The 18,659-nt window shown below is 38.3% G+C and overlaps 2 protein-coding genes across 4 annotated transcripts in view; both read left to right on the plus strand.

The window, feature by feature from the left end:
* The first annotated feature begins 606 nt into the window (after positions 1-606).
* fgf17 (fibroblast growth factor 17) lies at positions 607-8,374 on the plus strand. The gene is made up of 5 exons (XM_049578842.1): positions 607-1,239; positions 1,339-1,375; positions 1,649-1,826; positions 4,402-4,508; positions 8,073-8,374. Exons 1-5 carry the CDS (start codon positions 1,208-1,210, stop codon positions 8,361-8,363), a joined length of 645 nt encoding a protein of 214 aa, XP_049434799.1. The 5' UTR covers positions 607-1,207; the 3' UTR covers positions 8,364-8,374.
* A 4,258-nt stretch (positions 8,375-12,632) lies between these two features.
* Positions 12,633-18,659, plus strand: part of fkbp15b (FKBP prolyl isomerase family member 15b) — a 70,350-nt gene continuing 64,323 nt past the window's right edge. For all 3 annotated transcript variants that reach the window (XM_049578762.1, XM_049578763.1, XM_049578764.1), the window contains exon 1: positions 12,633-12,801. In XM_049578762.1, coding sequence (XP_049434719.1) covers positions 12,752-12,801 — 50 coding nt within the window. In that variant the 5' untranslated portion in view covers positions 12,633-12,751. The remainder of the gene's footprint in view (positions 12,802-18,659) is intronic.

Consider the following 18,659-nt stretch of genomic DNA (forward strand, 5'->3'; position numbering starts at 1 on the left):
CGTTCTGCTGTTTACTAACATGTTTATCATCTGTTCATGAAGTTGAACATGACACACCAGTAAAAAAGCAGAGAGGCATACTCGTCCACTGCAGACAGTGTATGGCTCTGGTCTATTAGCAATGGGAAAGCAGTCTCTAACCTCTTGTTAGTGGGTTAGTAAATGGCACAGACATATAGCACAAATTAAGGTTGAATATTGATAGCTGTACTTTTTTTGTCTATTGTGTAATGATATATATATATATATATATATATATATATATATGTGTGGCCACAAGTTGTGTTGTTTGTATTAATGTTTTGTGAGAAACACATGTTTAAGCAAATGAGAGAAAGTGTAATTGTTTTGAAAGGAAGAGGAAAGACAGTATCCTGCTCATCTTAGGATACTGATTGCTTACTTTGTAAAGATGAAACAGGCCTTTTGTCTGATGATTTGTTTTGGCCTCCTTTTACATGAGCTGGAAGTGTGACCAGTTACTGGAACATTAGATAAAAGGAAAGTGTGGTGGGGGTGGGGCAATGCTCTCTTTAACACGTAATTGCCACACCTAGAAGGTGCCACTGGGCTCATCACTTTTAAATACAATGCTAAAGTAATGTTCTACATTAAAGGCAGACAGAGGGATAGTTTTGAACTTGCCCCAATTTACGTTAAAACTCTCAAAGTTTAACTTTAAGATTTGGATGTATTCATCTTTTTTTTGCTTTTTTTCTAACCCTAAAGACATTTTTTTCTGCACATTGAAGTCCCCCTGTTAAATCATCATTAGGGGTCGTGTTGCTGTGCCCACCCACAATAAAACGATTTCAGGGAGGGACTTTGTCTTTCAACATTTAACCAGTGAGCAGCCTGAACCTGATGACACAGAGGGCTTTTCAAAACCTGGAATTAATCCAAGCAGAGCTGCACCAAGCCGAGGACCCCTCTCATTTGCCTGGAGATGTTAACAGAGATCTAACGAGCTCGTTGTAATGGATGGATCTGCTTTCGATGCTTTGCGCGTAACATTCTTAGAGCTCTTTAGCATCCGGTCAACTGGATCGGGTTTTTTATAAATGTGATTCGGTTGATCAGAGACTCTGTTGGTGTGGATGGCCAGGTCACAAGTGCATATGCAACACTGTGGGTGCTCCGTTGGATTCACTGACCGCATCCTCTGCCCCAAGAATCCGCTTCTTGATCTGATGAGATAAAAAGGAGAATGTATGGAATAAACCAGCGCTGTATTTGCATGTAAGACGCTGATCGGGCTGTAGATGTGACTGAAGGACCCAAGTTGTATGATTGCTACATAATGACTTTATAATAACAACTCTTCATGTATTGTTGCAGATCATTTCAATTTTTCGTGCTGTGGTGCCATGCTCAGGTAAGCCCACTAAAAAAAATGCTGTTAACTTTCCCACATAAATAACTAATGACAAAGAAGTAGGCTAGTACAAACCACAAAAGGGTGTTATAATTTACATAAGAATATCGCATTCAACTGTGAATATAGCGGTTATCACATCATCTGTCTAGTAATAATAAGGGAAATCGATTTGTCTTACCTGTTATACAATTGGCCATACATTTATTTATCCCACATTCCCAGATTAGAAAGAAAAATTATGTATTTCATTTTTCCCTTTGCATAAAAAAGGGGGAGAATCACCCGTCTCCTAATTTTAACCAGTATGTGAGGACGCAGGGCGCAGTGACGGACCAGCTCAGCCGCAGACAGGTCAGGGTTTACCAGCTCTACAGTCGCACCAGCGGGAAACACGTCCAGATTCAGGGCAAAAGGGTCACCGCCACGGCTGACGATGGAAGCATGTACGGTAAGTGCTGGCCGTCTAATGTTAACCTTGTAGCACATTTTCTATGTTTTTTTTTTGTTTGTTTGTTTCGAGTTGTACATCCAGGGAGGGATATCCTTATGTCACCAGTGCAGGTCTGCACACATGCATCCTTTAAGACAACAAAACATCCAGTTTTTTTTCTTGTATTATCAATAATTTATATGTCATATATAATTAGACAATGTAGAACACCAGTGAAATGCGATCCCTTCAGCTCCTTTAACTTGTGCGCTGTAATTTGGTCCTTTTTTGTGTCTCCTTAGCCTACTTTGCTGGCTGCTGCTTTATAATTGTCCATGTTGCCATTAAAATGTAGTCACAGAGCTAAGCATCCTATTTGAAAGGTATGAGTAACAATGGAAAATAAATACCTTTGATTTAAAAAAAGAAAAGAAAAAAAGAGGGGTGTTAAAATAATTTCCAAAATCCTTAAAACCATCAACACTTCAAACCTGTTTCTCAAGTTGTAACTGTATAAATCCAGATAGCTGAAAACGACATGTTCTTGGGACTACACAAACAAATCAGCACAAAAAGTTTTTGTTCTTTTTTAAATAAAAAAAATATTGGCAAGTAACAGCTACATATAGGGTGAACTCAGTTAATGTGAGACACTTCTTGGTAGATTGACAAGAAGACAACCTAAAACTCTGAAGACTACTGTCATTTTTTTTCTCACTTGTTATGATTCTCTGTTACACTCTGTTAATATATTAGAAATTTTGGACCCTCAGGCACACCAAAAACCCCGACATGACTCTCATGACATGTTGAGGTAAAGTAGGACCACTAGTAAGGTAAAATGGGACAGTGATGTATTTTTTCCCAATGGTTAAATCCATTTATCAGTTCACTAATTCATTAAACCATTGATGTAAACGTGACTATTCGTTAAAAAGGATTGTCCATCTTTTCTGCTGGGTTTCCCAGTTATTTTGCAGCCTGTATCTTTGGTGCCATATTTTTGACAATGGACATGTGTGTGCGCTTACATGTGTGTTACACTAATGGCTAATTCTTGACTATTATGGCTGACATAGACTCACTGCATCATCTTTAATATTTTTAAAGTGACAAAAATGGTAAAAAAAAAATCTGTAATATTACAGCGGGGCACAGAATATCATAAATCATGATTTTATGGCACCTGGTAGCATAAAAACATGCTGGTTCCATTAAAGCTAGATTTTTGTCCCATTTTACCTGAATGCATTAAGCGCTCACTCAAAACACTTTCCCATAAAAAGTAAAGTTCATTGTGATAATATTTTGATTATAAGTCAAATAGTTAATACAATGCAATAATATAGTTATACCCTTTTAAGTGCTGGACTCTTAATACCAAAATGAGAAAATCACATGTAAGTTGTGGGACCAGTGATTTTTTTGACTCTTTGCTCCCAGTTATCTCAGACCAATCAAAATGATTGTTTCATGTAAAGGACATTTGTAGAAATAATCTAATAACATGTTTGGTTGTTAACATTTAAAGAGCCCAAGATGTAAATCCTTTTTGTCCCATTATACCTGATGTCCCACATTACCTTGCTTCTCCCTCCAGTATAAATGATGACACACACTGTAAAATTTGGTTCCCATGAGATATGTCATTTACAGTCACAACTATTTAAATTTTTTTAGCTGTGTGTATTAATGTTTTTTGGCACAGATTCTGTCTCTTGGATAAAAAAGATTGGCCAGGTTTAAACGGCAAAAATATGTTAAGAAATGTTTCAGAGGAATTAAGTAAAAATGGAAGAGTATTTGGTCCTTGACAGTACAGCCTCATAGTCCCTGCTGGGGAGTTATGTCCTCAGGCGCAATCGGCCTGCTTGTCCCTCCCTCTGTGAGCTGTTTTCAGGCCTATATGTTAATTCAGCTTCCCCGTTGTATCCATAAAGTCATCGTCTGGCGAATTAGCGGCTGATTAGGACAAGTCCTTTGTCTCTATAGCCCCAATACACAAGGCTGTTGTCAATGGCCATAACTGACTGCAGGGCAAATTCAACTAAGAATGTATATTCTGCCTCCAATACAGCTTTTTAATGTCCACTGATAACTTTTGTTTAAGTTAAGTGTCAGAGGTGTCTCCTCAGGAAGTTTTTTTGGGCTATTCCTGACTCAACAGCTCATACTGTCAATCTATATATTTAGCTCAACTTCCACTGAAAAAAACAAACATCACATAAATAATTGTAACTACTAGAAAATAAAAACAAATTCTTACAGTTATAGGTAGTGTTATGCCTCAGTGATAAAAATGGCAAATCTTTATAGACTGCATTATTTATATTGTAGCTGTGTCATTAAATACAGACCATAAGCTTTAATAAACAAATAGCAGACCTTAAATGCTGTTAATTTATGTCTGACATTGTGCAGTAAGGAAGAAAATCGTAGGTCTTCATATTTGAGATAAGATACAAAAACATATTTGAAAGTAAAGACAAAAAAAATTGTCAGTAGTTAGAGGTGTGACTGTTTCTTTGTCTTTGTTTGTCCTCACATTTTTTTCCCGACAGCTTTTTGACTCTGTCCCGTCTTTTTCTTGCAGCTCGTCTTTTTGTTGAGACAGATACTTTTGGCAGTCGAGTGAGAATAAGAGGTGCAGAAAGTGGGCGCTACCTCTGCATGAACTGGAAGGGGAAACTTGTTGGAAAGGTACAATATACATTTCTGGATTTATTTTATTTGAAAGCAAGGTGACTATTGGCTATAGATATTGAAACCCTATCATGATTTTAGATAGGATGGAAAAAGTTTGAATCAGTGCTTATAGACAAAATGAAGTAAAAAGCAAATTGAAGTTATGGTATGGTATTATTAAGCAGCCAGAGTCTATAGTTTCAAGCAGGAATTGTATCAAATATTTTTTGCATATTAAAGCAAAATTTCAAATCACAAGGTTGCATTTATTTTGAAATTTGCACCAAAAGAGAAAAAAACAGTACCACCAGTGTTGCTCTCAGTCTTATCCAAACAGAGTAAATTCAACAAGTAAAGTAGATGTTTATAACCATATCAGCTCTATGAAAAGGCACAAATCTAGTCAACATCTCACTGGAAAATAACATGCAGAAATGAAAAACTAAATCCATATATATGTGCTTTGTTTTCTTTAGAGGGCGTTCAGTCATTGCCTGGCCTCACCTTGTCACTTCTACTAAAACACACATGGAGTTCCTACACTAAATCCATTGTCATTGTAGTCTCATAACTTGTCAGTCACCCCAGGACATGATGTGCTGGAAAAAAGGAATCCTCAGTGGACTCAGTCTTATTGGCCATGGCTGACTGCAATGAGGGAAAAGTACCCTCCCATCATGCACTGCCTCTGTGTTTGGTTGTAAGTCAACTCCCCACTTCCTTTATGGAAATGGAAAAGCTGAATTCACATATCTGGCTGACATGACAAGTTGTAATATTTCTCATCATGGGTTAGAAGTGTAGAAGCTGTGGCTGCTGTGGTGTCTGTTTATCCCACCTCACTGCACTGTATAAAATGTACAAACACAGAGTTGGGGGGTGTTGTTGTTCCACCATTAAGCTGGCAGCAGAGGGACACCAGCCCCTTTACATGAAGAATGCGCAAAAGAGCCGCTACTAAGTCCCATCTCCATGCTGCCTTTGCATTTCACACAGAACCAAACAACGGCAGCATCGCAGGATCAAAAGAAGCGTGACAGGCGTGATGTTTAACACAACAGCGTCAGCCTCTAGTGTAACATATGACATACTAGTCGGCGCTTTATAAACAATAACAGTGGTATAACATGGCAATAACAATCACTTACCATCTCTGTTATATGGTGGCTGATCTCGTCCTCTGTTTCGGAGGGTAAAGAGCTCCTGGATCTCAGTGTTGTCCCAGCTTGTGGACATTTTCGGACAGTGTTCTTCTTCTCTGAGTTAGCTACTAACTGCTATCAGCTGCTTTTTAAATTTCCTGGAGTGGGTTGCACACATAACACGTCATCAAAATGTTACACCTGTCCTGCCCATAGTCTCATCCTGCCAGCTATCCTGTTTATACAGACATAGATTTGGCGCTGTTACTACCTCCTGTGGTGGTTTAAAGGCGAGACCACTCTTTCCCCCCATTTCGTGATTGTACAACATGGTGAGGCTGCATAACAACACGATAATCCCAATTTGAGCAGGCAGTGTGAAAGGGGCTTTTATTTAAATGAATTCATTTTGGAGGTTATTTGTGTTCTTGCCAAGAGTTAGATGAGAAGTTAGATACCACAATTGTTTGTATGATAAAGCCTAGCTCTGTCTACCTATAACGAAATTCATCTACCATAGCGTATTTGCTAAAGTTGATGTGCTGGCGTGATTCTTGTAATTATTTTGTTGTATCCACGTGGTTGAATGCATTTATTGTAAGTCACTTTTGAGAGAAGTGTCAACTAAATGACTGTAATGTTAAAAATAAAGGTAATGTCACATCACGTGACATACATCAGTGACATATGTCACCGGTGTAGCATGCTACACATACTAGTACATCACATTGTTATTGAAATGAATCCATTGACTTTCGGTTTCACACAGGAAAGCAACAGTGGGCCGGGTGAAAGTCTAGAATTTGTGTGACCCATCCACATCCTTTCCACCCACCTTATACGGATTTTTGTGCTATTTATAGTACAGTAGTTGCCAGTGGTGGCACAAACTGCCAACGCCCGGTATACAGCTGCAAAAGCTGCCTCTTGGCGTCAGACATTGAGGTCCACTGAAAAAGCGGCGGTATTTGACACGCTGGGTTGTCGCTTGCTGTATCAGAAACAGCTGCTGCCCAATGCGTATCATGTCGGTGTGAAGTATGCCTCTGTGCGTCTGTGTCTGACGATACAATCAACGATCAACTGACAAAGTTGCAGTATTTGATGAGTTGGAAGAACGTGTTAAAATGAGGTATAACATATTAGCTAGTGAGTGTTAGAGCTGCTGTCAGGCAGATTTTGTTACCTTTGGACAAAGCCAGACTACTATCCGAAAGCTAACTGTAGCTTCATGTAGAGACAGAAACAGACAGTGTTATCAATCTTCTTATCTGTCATTCAGCAATAAAGTGAATAAGCGTATTTCCCAAAATGTTAAAATATTACATAAACAGAAGTTAACTGAAGAAACAAACATTTTTATAGTTTGTGTTTCAATAAAAACTCCACACATAAACAAAGTAAAAAGTAAAAAAGTAAAAAAAACTTTAAAAAAACGAAGTAAAAGGGTTATGGAAGTTTTCTTAGACTTAAATAGATGTAACCCAATAAAAGCTTCCATAAAGCGTCCATTGCAATGCAATATTGATCTGAAGCTTCCTAATGTTAGGTAGAAGTAGCCACTATAAGGTACTGGTTGTACCAGACCGAGTTTTTCACTGCACAAAAAACCTGATAACACCTGCTAACATCTGGCATGATAATGTAATGGGAAAGGTTACAATTTACACCCAGGTTAAATGACTCTGCAGTAGTCACAGGTATTTATCGCCTCTGGTTCTGATTGGCATCCATGGAAAAACGACATCCGGGTGAATGTGCTAATTTTAGCTCCTTAACTGGCATGATGCAATGACGCGCCACCACAAAATACGTTTGTTTCCATCCAAGCAGGACTCAAACATTGATCCGAATTTGTCTGTACTGCATTTGTAAGAGACATTAAATAAATAGGAGATATATAAAAAGAAGTAACCATTGTGAAGTTTTTACAGGCCTCCATGCTGCTTTCTACTGTTTACTAACCTGTTTTCTGGCCTGTCTGTGACATCAAATGTGACGCATCAAAAAACAAACAAGCAAACAAAAAAAACCCCACATACACAGAAAGGCATACTCGCTTACTGCAGAGTCTATAGTCTTTTTTTTAGCAGGATTTCCTGTGTTTAAAAGATCCACATACACACAGTAATTTTGGTGGAAAAGGGGAATAAGACCATAGCATCAAAACCACTGAGTGTTCAAACCAAGCAAAGCTGTGTTTTATGGCTTATAAGTTCAACTTGTGACAGGAAAAATATGTTATCTGCTCTTTCCAGAGTTACATATTTTCATTTTCACAAGAAGGCTTGCTTGGAAAGAAACAGTGCCAGTTGGTGTATTTGAGATCATTTCTTTGTTTGATGTGTATATGATTACATCATGATGCCTCTGTCTGTGTGCCATGCAGTCTTCCTGTCCAATTTTAACATGAGACACCTTTTCTTTTCTCATGTAGCCCAATGGCCAAAGTAGGGATTGTATCTTCACAGAGATCGTACTGGAGAACAATTACACAGCCTTCCAGAATGCCAAGTATGAGGGCTGGTATGTGGCTTTTACCAGGAAAGGGAGGCCCATCAAAGCCTCCAGGACGAGGGAGAACCAGAGGGAGGCCCATTTCATCAAGCGGCTACACACAGGCCCACCTCCTTTCCCCAACATGGACCAAAGCAAACACTTTGAGTTTATCCAATTTCCGGCCACACGTCGAGCAAAGCGGAACAGGATATCATGTACCTCTTCCTAACACACAGCCAAAGAAATGGACTGATGACAGTTGTGACATAGGAAGAAACAGATGCAGTTTTATTTTTGTATATTTTTGATAGGCAAAATATGGTTAAAATGCCATAAGTCTAAAGTAATATTTCTGTAAAATGATCATGTGTTAATACTGAAAGAGAGTAAAGAATATGGATTATATTGAACTGCCCTGTGTGTATGTATTGCCTGGTGGACAGCTGTGATGGATGGAGGGATATAATGACCAGGATGGTTAGCAACAAACTGCAACAGGACCACCTATCAGATATCTGTTTCTGTAATACAGACCAAATTAGTTTCTAAAGGTCGAAAACATAACAAGACATAGGTTCAACAGGTTTCCCGTTCTTTCTGTTTCACGTTGTTTAATGCAATGGGTGAACAAAATAATGCTCAGAGCTTATGGAAAATCTAATAAGTGACATAAAATCAGTTGCAATGCTTGCTTGTTGTAACTTGAAGTAAATATGTGGTTTTTCAGTGCAACATGGAACAACTTAAATAGCTCCAAAGAGGTCAAACCTTCTGAGCTCAAACTGCAGGAGCATCAGTCAAAAAAATTACATTAGTGAATTTGTGTAAGGTAATAGTTTGGAAAATCATAAATCAACTTGCACTGACAACAAGTATCAGTTGTCACAAGCACACCTTTGTTCCATCATCAAGTCTTTACGTGTCTTAATTTGTCCCCTGTCAAGTGCAGCATGCGCTGATTACAATCATCAACTTTGTTTGCAAATATGTTTATGGCGATTTAAAATTCTTGATGGTCATCAAGTCATGTTTTTACCATATAATTTATTAATGAAATATGACATTTGTCTTATGTTTAAAGGACACAAAATCCTCTAAAAGGGACCTTCAAAAAGTTGCAAAAGGCAAAAATGTGTTTTATTTTCTGATCTGAAATTGAATTAAGTTTCAAATATCACCAGTAAGGGTTCATTAATGCTCAATGGTAGATATACAGAAATGGATGGAGCTTTCTGTCCATACTCTGCATCCAATTTGTCCGTATTTGTGCATGTTTCCTGAAAGCTTATGGATACGCATGAAATGGAGCTGTACCACCAGAAATCATGGAGGCAGTTCAGGTGAGATAATGACTCTAAGAGAAGACGAAGAAATTTAAATAATGGCAGAACTAAATGAATTGGTAATATAGTGAAAATAATTCTCCTTCCACATGTTGAAACGTATAGAATGGCTGCACACACCATCAACAATGCTGCCTCTGTTTAAAGGCACTATATTATTGCCTCCACCATCACCTTGTTTGTTGATGTGTGAAACTTTTGACTCCGCCCTCTAGTGACATATATTAGATGTATCTATACCATCATAAAGGATGCACAGAAGTATTTGGCCGTTCATGGTTTGAAACAGACATATCTATTTTGTACATAAAGAGAGTGTAAATGAGCCTTAAGTTGGTATGTTGTTGTGAAGCAGATAGTTCTGAAGTTCAAAGTAAAATTTGAGATTTTTGGACTCTATTGAACCTCATGGTGGCATTAGAGGAAAAGTCAGCAAATTGCCACAGTCATGTGGATTCATCCTCTGGGCACCATGAATATCTGAATCAAATTTCATGGAAATCCATCCAGTAGTTGCTGAGACATTTGAGTCTGGACCAAAATGGCCAGTCAACAAATTTACATTGCCATCCTTAAAGCCATGCTGTTAGCAGGATTAAAGATGAATGAGTGGTACATATACTCTAAGGCTGTTGGAAAATAGTGAAGTGTAGTTCATGTTGTCAGTTGTACAGAATGTAATTACGACAGAGAAAAAACAAATTATAATGAAGCCACAGCCAGCACCAACAGCTGTATTTAGTCTGCATGCCAACCGATTCGTAGAGTCAAGGAGAAGAACATAGTATTATAATAAAACAGATGATTGGGATTCATTTAGGAGCAGCCTGGAGGGGAAATGTCAGACTGATGGATTGATGGGACAAGCTGATGGATTGGATGGACTGACGGGGAGGGGGGGTGAATCCAAGTCATACATCAACAACTTGCACAGTACAGCTCCCATCACACATCAGATAGATCTGTGTGTTGCCTGATTGAACTGACAGAATGTTATGACAGATCAAAATGCTATTTGGAGTTCAGCCAGACAATGTAGCTCTTTTAATGAACTTGGCAAAGAAGGAAGGCCTGAGCCTTAGACTGAATTGACATTGTAGGAAATATGGCTGTGTTTATGGAAATGTAATGAGATCTATTTTTGCAGTTAGGATAGGAAAACATTTGATAATAGGTTGGTCAACACATTCTGTGCTACATCATACAAAATATTACATGCCATGAACTCATTAAGAAATACTTCCGTTTGGTAAAATTTGATCCTTGATTTTGCCAGATTGGTGTTGATGGACTTCACTGCACATTTTTAAAGATAACCATGAATAAAATAATCGTATTGGAGTGGAATTGGGGTTGAGACACATCTGTCTATCCAACTGCATGTAATTTTATTTTACACTGATGCTCTATCATATCCTTATATCCAGGGTCTTTCTGGGGAGTTCAGGCAGTGGCATAAGGTTGCTACGATGGGCACCAGTCCACGCTATTGTGCACATAATGTCTTGTCACATGATCAGAAACATGACATTAGACAACATCAACATACATATTACCCAGCAATCATTATTGCATATTTGTATATAACAAAAAATACCGAAGAAAATAAAAAATTAAGAAATTATTAATTTAATTTCTAAGTATATGATAGATGCTATTGACTGTTTTACAAATAAAAAAAAAATAAACATGACAGAGATGGGTTTGGCCTTTTCAAGGCCATATAAGATAGGAGATAAGATACACCTTTATTGATCCCACAATTGAGAAATTCCAGTGTTACAGCAGTCAAGGGTAAAGAGTCAAATTAAAGATTTCAATATTTAAAAACTTAAAAACTAGGCATGCAGAAAAAAGTACAAAAAATACAAGAAACAGCAATAAATAATAATAATAATAATAACAATAATAATAATGAGCAGTGGATAAAAAGTGAGCAATGGATTAAAGTGAACATATTCAGTGCAGAGTGAATACTGAATGTGCAAATAAACAACAACATGGGGGACAACAATGCTTATAGTGGTACAGCAAATAGCACTGTTTTTAATTTAATGAGAGTTCTTCTTTGAACACAGGCGTATTTTCAAGGTGGCAATCACTCATAAGGGCCTATTCTCCACCCAACACATTGTTGAAGGGCCCACTCTCTCTATGGGCCCCTCCACCTCACAGGCCCCAGTGCAACCACACTACCTGCACTGTCTATATTTACGCCTCTGAGTTCAGGGTTGGTCTTTTTCCACTGATAAACTTATTTAGCACTTGTTAACACAATGACAAGGATGACTGTCTTTTCATTATATTTGGAATATAGGTTCCACTTTCACCTCAGTCTAATAATGAAACACTTATTTATTCTTGATTTAAAACTTAATTCTTTTTCCTTTTATTTTTCTTTTTTGAAGCAAAACTTTATTCGTGAAACTTATGACAGATGACATCAGATAAAAAACAAATGCACAAGAAAATTAAGAGTGCTGATTACATTTTTAACACTAAAATTTTGAAGCGTTCATTATTGATTTTAATAATTCCAAACTATAAATGAAATGCAGTTCAGTAATAATTACATTTTTAAAAAGTATTACAATAAGTAAAAAGGTAAATAGATACATGACTGAAAACAACAATAACATACCAACTCGTCACATAATGTGAGTAACATAGTGTCATTAAAAACATGAGAATTATTGTACTAAAACTCTACTAAAATAAATGTTGAAGAAACAGCAGGTGCTGTCTACATCCACGCATGTTGAGATGAAAGGATTCAGTTGATAGATTTTATGTTGAATTTTGAATACACAACTTACAAGGCATGTTCTTCGAAATGTGATTTCCAACAGAATTTGTTTATTAGTCTTTTTTTGTTTCTGTTTATGCCAGTTATGCCACATTTGTGAGATTATTCTATATTAAGAAATGACCTCCTCCTCTAAACCCTTCTGTGAGGTCAAAGATCAGGGTTGACTGCAGGGCAACATCCCTTGAAAGTCAGTGTGCATATCTGATGACTGAGCAGCCCTGTCAACTCATACTACCTTCTTCCTCTGAAGTGTGACTCAAATCTCATAGATTTGAAGCTCTGTAATAGTCTTTGGCGCCCTCCAGTGGCAGCAGGAGCTAACTGAATTTAGATCAGGTGGAAAGTCAGCTGATTCCACTACAAACAGGAAAGGGAAGTCACTTCTCAACAAACTAGCCATGCAGTAATTGAAAATTCATTTGTGCCCTTTTTTGATATAATAAGAAAAAGCTTCAGACACAAAAGATGTTCGGCGGAGACGATGAAGACGGAGACTTCTTGTCGCCTACAGGAGGGTAAGTTTGTTTGTTTCCATCAAGCTAATGCTCTTAGCCTGTAAGCTAACTAGCTTACCATGATTTAGCCAGGAGGGGTAACTGCTCTCGGTAACATAATCTGAAATTTGGCTATTTCTTGCGACCTTGTTGGTTAGTAATAACATTCGAAAGAATAACTCGAAGCACGCGATTCTTTTAAAATTGTTCTCTCATTTGGCTTACAATTTTCACCATGAAAGAAATATTTCATGAAATGTTTCAAAATAATTTTTGTTGTGTTGATAGTTTTACCTCCACCAAGAGAAGCACGGTGAACCACCTCAGAAAGATGAGATTTTGTATAAAATTCTTTCAGGAGAACATGTTCGTGCCGAATTAGGAAATGATCTCTAATAGTCAAAGGCCTCTCAGATATGTAATAATAATGTATAAATTGATCCTCATTACACTGCTAACGACAGATAGGCCTATAGATGAGACTTTATAATCTCTAAAGTGGAGAGCGGAACAGTGTAGAGGCCTGTACTACGAAGCAGGATTTGGAGTTAGCGGGGTAACTTTAGGGTTAACTCTGGTTTTTCAGTAGTGGATTGACTGTAGAGTATGGGATCACAGCTTGTCAACACCCCGACGGCTGTCCAATTAGATCACTGAGGAAAAAAAAGTATCCTGGATGAAAGTCTCAGGTAGAAAAACATGCGCCTATATATTGTTAGAGGTCAGAAGTAACAGTAGGTCATTTCATTGTTTCAGAACTATTTCCACGGGTTTTTATAATATAATATAACAGAAGTTCTAACAAACAGCGAGAGCGTTACAACACTTAACACATGATTTTAGCTGTATCTTAATTCATGCAAAGTTTATTTTAGTCCCAGTGATAGTATTGCTATTTTTACACTCTGACTCCAACACTGCAGCTCAAAATATTGAGACGCCCGTGTCATTAGAACTGGGGAAAAAAAATATATTATTTTATTAGAAAATGAAAAGCAACATTTAGGTGAGATAGACCTCATTAGTCATTAACTAGGCTATTTTTCCACCCTTTACTTCAGTAGCAGAAATAGTCTGGCATTATGTTAAAGTGTTTTTATGTGACATATTTATGTGACATATTCATCGTCATCCAACTAAATAGCAAAACATTCTATACAAATGTCACTTACAGCTTAGTGGTACCTACACGTAATTTAAGACTTGGCCAACAGTAACTTTTTGGATAGCATTTTCAATATTTTTACATTTCCATTATAAGATTTTACATACCACCGCATTGACATTTTACTGCCTCATAGTCGCAGACAGTTTTGGTAACATTTCATATCATATAAAGCAGTCTACTTCATTCATGGTTGTGATAATGTCGATTGTAATGAACACCCCCGCATCTTTCACATCAATTCGCTTGTGGCTGGATAGGAAAACCCACAGCTGACTGACCTAGTTGATAACCAGCTTTGTAGTACCGGTTATCCAGACGGTAAGGGTTAGTCGAACCACATAATGAAAAGATATCCTGGCTAAGTTGAACTGGCTTTGTAGAACAGGCCTCAGGGAAAGCTGAGAGGTAGCTCATTTGTCGACTAGTTTTACCGTGTAAGAGTTAGCAGGTTCAAGGTATTTTCATCAGCAGAGTTATGAAGATAACAACTCTAACAAACTAAGCATTGCCCGGATCATCAAGTATGATAGCAAGTTATATTAGATCCATCCACTGATTGCATATAGACTGCATCTCTGATGGTCCCATCGCTGGTCTGAGTTATCACATGCCTTCATATCTCCACCAATGGTGCTGTCTGTTCATGCAGCCAAGTATTTTTCTTTATGCAAGGCATCATGTTTAGTGTTTTTGCGTCAGTCCCATTACCGTGAACATGAAATCTCAAGAAGGCCTTGAGGGAATTTCTGTAAATTTAGCACAAATGTCCACTTGGACTCAAGTATGAAGTGCGAAGGTCAAAAATCACTGTGTCCTTAAAAACAGGTTTTGGTCAACTTAAGAATTCATTGGCTAATTACGACAAACGTTCACACAAATGTCTAAGAGGATAAAAAGATGAAGGGATGATATTTTGAGTCCAAAACATCAAAGGTCAACTCACTGTGACATCATCATGTTTTGCAAAAACATTCACACACAATAGCTGGAAGACATCACGTCCTGCTTAAAACTTTAGAAAATGAGATAATCACTTTAGCAGTCACATGGGAAATTCCAAAAAGTGTGGGGTACTTATGTAGAAGTGTTTCAGACTCTGTAACGGCTTGACTTTTATGTGCAGCTTAACTACGCTGCACATTATTCACTCACTTAGTGCAGACTGGGTGTGACAGTGAGCTCAAAATTGCAAATTGATAATAATGTTAAAGCACCTGTGAATGACAGTGTAATGTAATAGTAGTGCAGTAGGGAAAAAATCACACAATTTTTTTTTTTTTTTTAATAAAAAATATATGTTGGGGGCATATTTTGCCTATAATTGATAGGACAAATAAGCATGAAGGGGGGAGAGTGAGAGAGGGAGTGACATGCAGCTCCATAAGCTGGAGTCAAACCCAGGCCACTGCGGCAACAGCCTTGTACATGGGGCACCTGCTCTATCCACTAAGACACCGACAGCCCAATACTAAAGAATTTCAATAAAAAAGGTTTTGAATAAAAATATATATAAAAAAAACACTTTTCCGGCCATTACTCAGCATCATATCTCAGGAACAGAAGGGATGACATTTGGTCAGATACTGAATTGGTAACACTAATCTTAAAATTGTGCTGATTGTATAGATCTTCTGTGCTGCCCCGGGGAAGATGTGTTAAGTATCCATGTGTTAGAAGGTGCAGCTTCTTTGCAGCAACATCCATAATTGTCTTCTTTCATGGCTACATGTGAGTCTGGACAGACATGGATGTAAACTGTAAGGGACTGATTGGCAGACACACACAACCGCAACTATTTTTTTGTTTTGTTTTATGGATGATAGAGTTGGGCGGTATCCAAATTTTGTTACCGTTAAACCTTCCCCACATTTTCCCGGGGTATACAGTATTACCGTGACTAATTAAAGATTACTTTAGAGGGCTCAGGGGGAGTCGCCAAAATGTCGGCTTGCGCCTATACCGTTCAGAAACAGAATAACAAACATTACATAAGCCTAAGAATACTGAAAAATAACAACAAAACATGTATAACATTAACAACTTTTATTAACAAATATTTATAAAAGTGCAAATACAGCAGTCAACCAAACAGAATGAAATAACAACAAATTGTCTGTGGGCTACAGCCCACTTCCAGTACAGTAATCGACACAAATCATTAAATTAAAACACAGTCCTATAACATCCAATACTTATAGGCTTAACAAATAATAAAAAAGTAACAGTACACAACAAAGGCAATAGCGAAAATGTGTGCAATACAACGTATCCTCAGACCTCGACGGGTAAAGTCCGTTGGTTTATTTTTAGAACCTACCTTTAGTTTGAAATGTTCATCCTCTCCAAGTCCGAACTGTTTTTTTTTCCGTCAGAACAGGCTGCTCCTCATTGAAAATGAAATAAAAACAAAATATAATGATATAGCAGCATCCTATGCTTCAAAACTGTTCAAGGTTTTTCGCCAGAAAAACCAGCATGTTGACTTTTTCCAGCTGGAGCAGGGCACTTAGTGGATTGACAACTTTGGCCGCGGTGCTGACACACCGCTCTGATGGAGAGCTTGTGGCACAAACGCACAGGTAGGCCTACTTTCGAGCAGCCCTAAACATCAGAGGAAAACACCTGGCTCCATCACATTTCCACCTGAGAAGGAGATCTTCGTCTCCCTGAATAACAGGCTTGTGACAACAGGCAGTTATGTCTGCTCCTGCTCGCTCCTGTGTGGTGCCGAGCGGCTTTTCTTTGAAGGTGACGGCCCAGAGTCATCTGTTTTTTCTGATGGTTCAGGTTGTGCTTCTCCCTCCTCCACTCTGATGGACACTGGACCTGCTGCTGCTGCTTGCAGAAGTTGTGTCTTTGTTTTTGTTTTTTTTTGGGACCAACTCGCTTGATGTGCGGCTTGCCATCTTTTCTTCTCTTTCTCGCGTCCGAGCTGACGACCTCACATCCAAAAACTTTATCAAATGTCCCGACACAGTTAAGGGCAGTTATAAGAAAAACATTATAGACTACTATTTGTTTTAAATTGTAATAGTATTAAATTGAAAACTCAATCACACATACATAGGTGCTGGACAAGCCCTCATTATTTAGTAGGGGTGTAACGATACATCGATCCACATCGATACATCGATTCATTGATTAACGATCCGATTATATCGATGCAAAATGAAAACATCGATCCATATCGTCATCTTAAAGATACACATTTATTTTGAAATTCACATTGCACGTCTGTGTCACCATTTCTGGGCAAGCACGCCTCCACTCAAACAACAAACAGAGCTCAGAAATAAAATGGTCAAATCACATTCTAGTTGTTTTTGTGAGTTGATGTAAATGATTGTGTTAGATGGGCATATGATATCGCGTCATATCGATCGCAGGCTCCTGAATCGAATCGAATCAAAATCGTATCGTGACATTTTTAGATACCGCGGGATACCTTATTACCGTATTATCGCCCAACCCTAATGAATGACGCCTCTCATGCTGTATTCAGATCTGCTATGAAATTTGATTTCACGCTCATGTTAAGCCACATAGCCAACTTGTTGTTGAAAGGCAGAGTTTTAGATCTAGCTTAAAATACTTTAAAAAAAAAAAAAAAAAAAAAAAAATATATATATATATATATATATACAGTACAGGCCAAAAGTTTGGACACACCTTCTCATTCAATGCGACCCAGGAAAGGAAGACCAAGAGTCACCTCTGCTTCTGAGGATAAGTTCATCCGAGTCACCAGCCTCAGAAATCGCAAGTTAACAGCAGCTCAGATCAGAGACCAGATGAATGCCACACAGAGTTCTAGCAGCAGACCCATCTCTAGAACAACTGTTAAGAGGAGACTGTGCGAATCAGGCCTTCATGGTCAAATAGCTGCTAGGAAACCACTGCTAAGGAGAGGCAACAAGCAGAAGAGATTTGTTTGGGCCAAGAAACACAAGGAATGGACATTAGACCAGTGGAAATCTGGGCTTTGGTCTGATGAGTCCAAATTTGAGATCTTTGGTTCCAACCGCCGTGTCTTTGTGAGACGCAGAAAAGGTGAACGGATGGATTCCACATGCCTGGTTCCCACTGTGAAGCATGGAGGAGGAGGTGTGATGGTGTGGGGTTGTTTTGCTGGTGACACTGTTGGGGATTTATTCAAAATTGAAGGCACACTGAACCAGCATGGCTACCACAGCATCCTGCAGCGACATGCCATCCCATCCGGTTTGCGTTTAGTTGGACGATCATTTATTTTTCAACAAGACAATGACCCCAAACACACCTCCAGGCTGTGTAAGGGCTATTTGACCAAGAAGGAGAGTGATGGAGTGCTGCGGCAGATGACCTGGCCTCCACAGTCACCGGACCTGAACCCAATCGAGATGGTTTGGGGTGAGCTGGACCGCAGAGTGAAGGCAAAGGGCCAACAAGTGCTAAACACCTCTGGGAACTCCTTCAAGACTGTTGGAAAACCATTTCAGGTGACTACCTCTTGAAGCTCATGGAGAGAATGCCAAGAGTGTGCAAAGCAGTAATCAGAGCAAAGGGTGGCTATTTTGAAGAAACTAGAATATAAAACATGTTTTCAGTTATTTCACCTTTTTTGTTAAGTACATAACTCCACATGTGTTCATTCATAGTTTTGATGCCTTCAGTGAGAATCTACAATGTAAATAGTCATGAAAATAAAGAAAATGCATTGAATGAGAAGGTG

This window comes from Epinephelus fuscoguttatus, linkage group LG6 (genome assembly GCF_011397635.1).
Source record: "Epinephelus fuscoguttatus linkage group LG6, E.fuscoguttatus.final_Chr_v1".
NCBI lineage: Eukaryota > Metazoa > Chordata > Actinopteri > Perciformes > Serranidae > Epinephelus > Epinephelus fuscoguttatus.

Coding starts and splice junctions, on each gene's coding strand:
- fgf17 (XM_049578842.1), top strand. CDS start 1,208: ATGTATGGAATAAACCAGCGCTGTATTTGCAT. Junction 1,376..1,648: donor TGCTGTGGTGCCATGCTCAG/GTAAGCCCACTA, acceptor TGCATAAAAAAG/GGGGAGAATCACCCGTCTCC. Junction 1,827..4,401: donor TGACGATGGAAGCATGTACG/GTAAGTGCTGGC, acceptor TTTTTCTTGCAG/CTCGTCTTTTTGTTGAGACA.